We start from the raw sequence: 7,500 nt of genomic DNA on the forward strand, positions 1-7,500 counted from the left end.
TCTTTAGGGTCCCAGGACACCCACTGCCAATAGGTACGCTGACGACGCCAATCTCGCTGGTATCGATACGTCACGTGGCTGTGACCATGTGGTCGATAGGGTTAATGGTTTATCGATCGATTCAATTCATTGGAGCTATATATTGCCAAAATGCTCTGACTTACCTTCCTGGACTTGGTACAATGTGGTTGGTCCAAATATATACGACGGACATCATCTGTGTGAAATGTGATACAGAAATAATACGTCATTTGTGATTACTTGATGAAAAATTTGTTTTGTGAAACGTTAATAATCGAAACAACGCGACGTACAGTCACATTGTTTTCTAAACATATTTATATTTACATTTTATTGTGGGTTCAGCCATGACAAAGGAGAATCAAGGCCCCAGGCCAAAAACAAACAAACCGTCATAACAAATATATATTTTTGTTAACTCCACTATTGACCACCATTTCATATCGTTAGACCAAATATACTTTTTTTAAACTCAACTATATACTTCCCCTGTCTTGATAATGTCAGGTTGTGAACTGATAACAGTAGTTTCTTTCCATGGGAATATTATTTAAGTGTCTTTTTTAGGAATACTTACACATCTCCTTACAATTTTCCTTACAGCTTAACACTCCAACATCATATTCTCCTCACAATGAAACGCCTTTAAGTCTCTGACTCATTTTGTTTGTTCTTTTTCTTTTATTTGTAATAGATTTGTAAAGATGTTTAAGGTACCTGCAGTTTGTGGAACACATGCTTGATCTTTTATAATGTCCTTCGCATCTCCAAGTGACACACTGATTCATGCTGTATGCACTGTATGAACTGTGTGTGTGTGTGTGTGTGTGTGTGTGTGCGTGTGTGTGTGTGTGAGAGAGAGAGAACTCACAGAGTGAGGTGTGAAAAAGCCAAATAAACTCAAATCCACCTTCATCGTCTGTATGTGTGCTGAATCTACCTTCTGACCTGAAACTGAAGCAAGACAGTACTCTCCAGTTTCTTGGATAGAACTTACACATTCATAATATTTAGGATATAGTATGCGTTCAGTGTAAAGGGTGTGTTCCAAGTTTGAAAACATTTTGAGGAACTTCTCATATAAACAGGAAAGTAACTGCTGGCGTCCCCTGTGTCTGAATCTCCTTTCTCTGTTTACTGTTGTTTGTGGTTGTTCTGACTCAGTTCAGTAATCAGTTTGTTCCAAATGAAGAACAAAGGAAAATTCACAACACTCACATCCATCACAAGTACACTCATGGAATATTAGTTAAAGGGGTAGTTCAGGACTTTGGACATCGGGTCTCATTTCCAAGTGAGCCAGTGTGTTATTTATCATTGGAGACCGTTTTCAACACTTTTCATTCAGTCTTTCTAGTTGCAGAAATCGCTGGTGCTAGGCTAGCGCAAGTCGAGGGGAACTGCTAGCCTGCCAATAAAAACAGTTTTACCCACTCCGAAGTACACCCGATGCAAACCAATTATAATGCCAGACTATCGATGTAAATGTCTGTGTTGATAGAATAATATTAGAAATAAAACTATCCTTGTATCACAATGATCACATTACATTTTGGGGGACTACTTTCTCAGCAGCGGCGGAATTACACTTTGCTCCTGTGTAGCAACCAATTCACTACAGCAGAACATAAACAGAGAAGCGCACTCCAGGTAATATCAGTTCGCAGCTGCTGTAGCTTGCGTCCAACTACAGGTATTATTAACTAAATGCAATGCAATGCAAGGGTAAGTTTATTTCTAATACTATTCTATCAACACAGACATTTACATCGATAGTCGGGCATTATAATTGGTTTGCCTCAGGAGTGGGTAAAACTGTTTTTATTGGCAGGCTAGCAGTTCCCCTCGACCTGCGCTAGCCTAGCACCAGCTATTTCTGCAACTAGAAGGACTGAATGAAAAGTGTTGAAAACGGTCTCCAATGATAAATAACACACTGGCTCACTTGGAAATGAGACCCGTCCAAAATCCTGAACTACCCCTTTAAGGACTCCTAATGAAGCCCATGCACGTCTTCGGTTGTGCGTGTCTGATTGTGCGTGTCTGATCATACTGCCTTCTGTGGAAAAATGAGTCACAATTCCCTTGAAGAAAATCTTCAGAGATTGGTTAAAGGCTCCTCTGATCACAGCAAGGAAATGCTGATTGGGCTGATGACAGTTGGGTGTTGTCCTTGCCTGACTCTTTAGCCCTCCTAAAAATGTTGATAACACTGATTATAACAGTTCAACTATATATTTTTGTGTCTGAGTGGTTATGCTGTTGATACAATAGCTTGTCAGCTCTCCAAGGGAAGAAGGTAGGAGGCAGAGATAAGAGAACGGAATGTTCACATGACCTAGGGGTCTGCCGTGAACAGTAACACACAGGCCAAGATCAACACACACACACACACACACACACACACAGACACACACGCCTGTTCTGTACCCAACGGCGATAAGATGCGTTGTCAGTATAAAAATATTCTGAAAGGTCAGTCACACTTTTGAATACATAAATTAGACAAAATACTACTAAATGACATTTATTGTCCGAGAGACCTGATATAAATACATGTAGAAAACAAATACAAAATGGCTTAACAGATAGAAATCTCTTGTATAAAAAAAATTAATAAATAAACAGATGCATACTTTGCCATTTAAAGTTTGCAGTTATATTTAACACTCATCATCATCATCATAATCATCGTCATCGCCATCGTCGTCGTCGTCTGTGTCCTCCAACGAAGCAATTGCTCGTGACGTTTTGTGCACATGCAGCACGGCATCTGCACGCAAAACACTACACAGACACTGGAGCACAGCCAGAATCAGCTGGTATTTACCGAAGACCGACTCGAGCCCTGCATCTGACGCACGGGGGGGGGCACCAGGGCTCTGCTCACCAGCAGCTAGGGAAACACAAAGTCCACCAGCACCAGCACCACCAGCACCACCAGCACCACCATCACCAAGACCATCACATCCACCACCACCACCACCAGCACCAGCGTCACGCTGTAGCCCCGAGCGGAGCGACGTGCTGCCGCTCCCCCCCAGGCTGAGCCTCTGGGCCTGCAGGAGGCGCCGAGGCCCCTGGGAGTAGATGTGTCGGGGGACGGTCAGCAGAGCGTCCGCCAACAGCCGGCACAGAGCGGGGACGCCGCCCCCGCCGCCGCCAGGCCCCGCTGCCGCCGAGCAGGCCTGGCCGCGCTGCAGCAGGGCGTGGTGCAGCAGGAGCTCAAACTCCCCGCCGGCCGGGACGACGCCCCGCGGATCGAGCGCGCCCTCCCGGGACGGGACGGCTCCGTCCGGGCGCGTCTGAAGAGCGTGCGGCCGTCCCGGTCGGTGACGGCGCGAGGGGCCTCTGGGGCTGGCTGCGTGCTCGTCTTCTGCGGTGCGTTGCCGTGGCTCCCACATGACGAGGAGCATGCGCAGCGCGTCCCGCACGGCACGCGGCCCCTGTTCCGCCTGCCCCTCCCCGGCGCCGCACAGCACCAGGCTGTGGGGCCGCGCCCCGGGCGCAGAGAAGCCGACGTGGACGTACCTGGGGGAACGGGAGGAGAGGGGAAGTACATGTTTGTATTACAGGACGTCGTTAAAATAAGGAAGTAGGCCACCGAGACAATCATACAATGTAAGAAAAAAAGAGCACCCAGTTAGGGATTATGATCCTGATGGGTTGGGAGGCAAATTAAAGTAAAGATAGATAGTATAGACAAACTACTAACATAAAAAGAAATAAGCAGCAGACAGAAGGAGGACACAAGGTGGTGTCCAGACACAGCGCACAGAGCTGCTCTTTGTGGCGTGTGTGTGTGTGTGTGTGTGTGTGTGTGTGTGTGTGTGTGTGTGTGTGTGTGTGTGTGTGTGTGTGTGTGTGTGTGTGTGTGTGTGTGTGTGTGTGTGTGTGTGTGTGTGTGTGTGAATCTGGAGGCAAAGATGTTTCGTTTATCCTTAAGTTTTCGGTGTTTAATAACTTAATTTATCATGTAGGCCTTGCAAAGGCTTGTAGCTTGATGAACCTGTAACCATGAAAATGTTTGGATCTTTTTTCCCCTCTTTGTAAATGTGGATCCAAATAAAAGCATTTAAATGTGCGTGCGTGCGTGCGTGCGTGCGTGCGTGCGTGCGCGCGTGTCTGCGTGACCCACCTATGCGCCCCCAGCACTATGGGTTTACAGAAGCTCAGCTGAGCGACGTGCTCCCGACCGACCCGCCCGCACTCCGCCGCGGGCCTCGCCCCGCTCAGCTGGGCGAACAGCGCCAGCTCCTCCTCGTCCACGCACTCCACCACGCCGACGCCGGCGCGGCGGGCCGCCGCCAGCGCCGCCTCCGTCTGCTTCCCCGCCGAGAGGATCAGCGTGACGCCCAGGCCCCGCAGCCGGCCCATCGCCCCCTCCAGCGACCGCTCCGCCCAGGCGCTGTATTTCAAAACCCCTCCCTCGGGGTCCACCTCCTCCGCCCCCCCGCGGCCCCCGCCCGGACCGCCCACCTGCAGCACCGCCCCCTCCCGGAGCACGCTCGGCTGCAGCGAGCCCCCCGCGCCAACCAGCGCCACGGCTCTGACGGGCTGCTGCTGGTGCTGCTGCTGCTCCGGGTGCGGTGGGCGGGGCGAGGTGGCGAAGTCCCTGTGGATGACCTGCCCCTCCACCAGACGGGACCCCCCCGCGGGGAAGCCGCACACGGGGGTGTGCAGCGCCGCAAAGTTCCTCTCCAGGAGGTGGAGGGTGAGGGACGGAGGGTCCGTGGGGAGCCTCCAGAGGGAGATCAGGTCGCGGGTGAGGCGGCTGATGAGCCGGGAGTGCGCGGGTCCCAGCCGCGTGTAAAAGAACGTCGCCAGCAGCCTCAGAACGGGACAGGCGTCTGCGTCGGTGTCAGAGTGCGGCGGAGCCTCTGGGTCTCTGTGCTTGAGGCCGCTCTCCCAGGAGAGGGCAGCGGTGTGAGGGACCACCCCGACGCGGATGACCTCAGCTAGCTCCGCCAGCCCGAAGGCCAGCAGCTCCTCTGCGGTGTGTCTGGCGCTGGCGGCTAGCACGGCGGCGCTGGTCGCGTAGGCGTGGCTGCCGTCGGAGCCCTTGCTGGCCGCCGTTTGAATCCCTCGCAGTAACGACGCCAGCAGTAGGATGAAGGTCTTTGACCCGTCCCCGGTGACTGTGCTGTGTTTCCACACGCACTCCACCACCATCCTGCAACACGCGCAGCACAAAGAGCTCACTCATCTCCGGTTCTCATGATAATATCATCGTTACTTTGTGTATTGATGATCAAGGTAGTATACAGTATACCTAGTATACTGTTTGATTATTAAGTAATCTACCAGTCACTTCCAGTGAATATTTGCATTAACATGTCCTTAATGAGCATGTCAGGGTAAGGCATCTTGCTCAAGGATCCTTACAGTAAACAGCAGACATCCGGTATTGAACCTATGACCTTTCGGCTGGGAGTTGAACTGCCTAAGCTCTAGATTAGAAGACTTCCTGCTGTAGTAATTGTGTTAGAGAACATTAAGCCACAGGGGAGGTGGTGAAGAGAAAGGCTCTGCTCGTCTACCTGGCCAGTGGGTGGTCGAGCCGCAGTGCTGTAAGGATTTGTTTCCCACTGCGGCTCAACATCAGCTGTCCCGTATCTCGAGTGAAGAGCACCTGGCCTCCATCGGGTCCAAAGCTGCGCAGAATGACCCCCTCCAGCACACACACGGTCTGCACCACATGTTTCAGGTGAAGGTGCTTTACCTGCTGCATCTAGGAAACACAGAATTACAATCAAAATAGAAATGGCATGGTAACATGTTGAACGTTTCAATTGTTTTTCAATGGTCACTTGTGGAGCAGTTGTAAGCGTTGTTTGTCAAATCGTAAACAGTAGTAAATATGTGCATGTCCTAGTACGACGGTATTTCTAGCAGTTCAGTTGCATTCTAGCTCATGACTGTATATCTCAGTTTTTGTTCAGCAAGTCAGAAGCAAAAAGGATGTGCTGAACTCATTACATGAGTTTCAAAACTTAGCTGGGCACGGTAGATAGCTTTACCGATGTACAGGAAACACACGTTTTATTAGAAAGGTAGAAAGGTTGCACGCTGCAAACGCAGAAAAACATTACATCTATGAATTATATACTACCAAGAAAATAGATAAATCACCACAGATCTGGCGTCATCATCTGGGTGAATGTCGCTTGGTTGTGTCTGTCTCCTAGGAACCATGCTTCTTCGAATATTTGCAGGTGATTTTTTGAATGAGAACGTGTCATCGTCGCCACCTAGTGCACGGAGGTATGAACAGCTAGTTTGCCGAGCTAGTGCATGTTCAAGTGCAGCTGTAGATAATGGGTTAAACCACCAGATTAACAACTTTTGCCTCGATACTATATTAAGAATGAAGCATACCTTCTTTTATAAGATAAAATACAAAAATTCAGAACCAACTGTCATGTTCAACATTTATATTTGTAACAACAACAACATAGCATATGCAAAAAGTTAAAGACATTTAGTTATATGCATATATTTTCCATGTAAAGAATATTCTGTTTATATTTTTCCATATATACATTTATGTATGAAATCACTGTAATCTATTTATCTGTTTGCACTGTAAACACTGCTTAAACAGGAGTATTATCATATGCAGCAGAATTCTCTGTGAGTTGTACTTCTTGCATTGACTATTGTGTAAAGCAGTACATAGTAGTAGTAATAGTAGTAATAGTTTTTCAATTCACCAATTGATAATAATAAAAAGTATATGTTTGCACAATGTTGTGTCTCTTATCAAAATAATGTTCTTTCTAGAATTACAATATTTGCACTTTTGCAAAATAATATATTAAGATATTTATAAATGTGTAAAGAGTGTTATATATATAAAGTGGAAAGTGTAATATATATATATATATATATATATATCCTGTGTTGTATGTGTGATGTCTTTAAGCTACTGGGACCTTGAATTTCCCCTTGGGGATCAATAAAGTATCTATCATCTATCATCATATATATATATATATATATATATATATATGATATACATTGTTATATTATTATACTATATTCATATATTAATGGTCTTATTGGAACAAACCAATTATATCTAATTACAAGTCCATTAGTTTACTGTTAATTAACTATTGATTCATTGTTTGCTCATATTAACTCATGGTAATTAATGGTAAATGGTTGTAGCCGTATTGTAGAGTGTTCCCCCATCTGTAAATAAACCATGTCTATTACAAGGATTACAGTTGCAGGTGTCTTTTTACAAAGGTTATTCAGGTCTCTGCTCCTCCTCTCCATCCCTGCTCCCTCAAGGTGAACGGGGCGGGGCCAGAACCTGATCAGTGTGTTGCTGCAGAAACCACATCCTTAGGTTCTAATTCAGGCAGCATCATCTATACATAGACGTGAGACAGGACGCAGGGAGAGCCAGATGCTCAACCTGGCGGGGTGCATGGGCACACACGCAGACACACACACACACACACACACACA

At 47.1% G+C, this 7,500-nt stretch overlaps 2 protein-coding genes across 3 annotated transcripts in view; one reads left to right on the top strand and one right to left on the bottom strand.

The window, feature by feature from the left end:
• The window catches only part of cd9a (CD9 molecule a), a 6,181-nt gene extending 5,276 nt beyond the window's left edge, over positions 1-905 (top strand). For both annotated transcript variants that reach the window (XM_084477513.1, XM_084477514.1), the window contains exon 8: positions 1-905. This exon is cut by the window's left edge and continues 175 nt beyond it. The gene's annotated coding sequence lies outside the window, so the exon portion shown is untranslated.
• Positions 906-2,684: 1,779 nt separating this feature from the next.
• Positions 2,685-5,752, bottom strand: bbs10 (Bardet-Biedl syndrome 10; the record flags this gene model as incomplete). Its single annotated transcript, XM_084477838.1, has 4 exons — positions 2,685-2,875; positions 3,023-3,552; positions 4,160-5,194; positions 5,562-5,752. The coding sequence occupies 4 exons, from the start codon at positions 5,750-5,752 to the stop codon at positions 2,685-2,687; spliced, it is 1,947 nt and encodes a 648-aa protein (XP_084333964.1).
• Between the last annotated feature and the right edge of the window lie 1,748 nt (positions 5,753-7,500).

Source organism: Micromesistius poutassou (assembly GCF_964030765.1).
Source record: "Micromesistius poutassou genome assembly, chromosome: 13".
In the NCBI taxonomy this organism is placed as follows: Eukaryota; Metazoa; Chordata; class Actinopteri; order Gadiformes; family Gadidae; genus Micromesistius; species Micromesistius poutassou.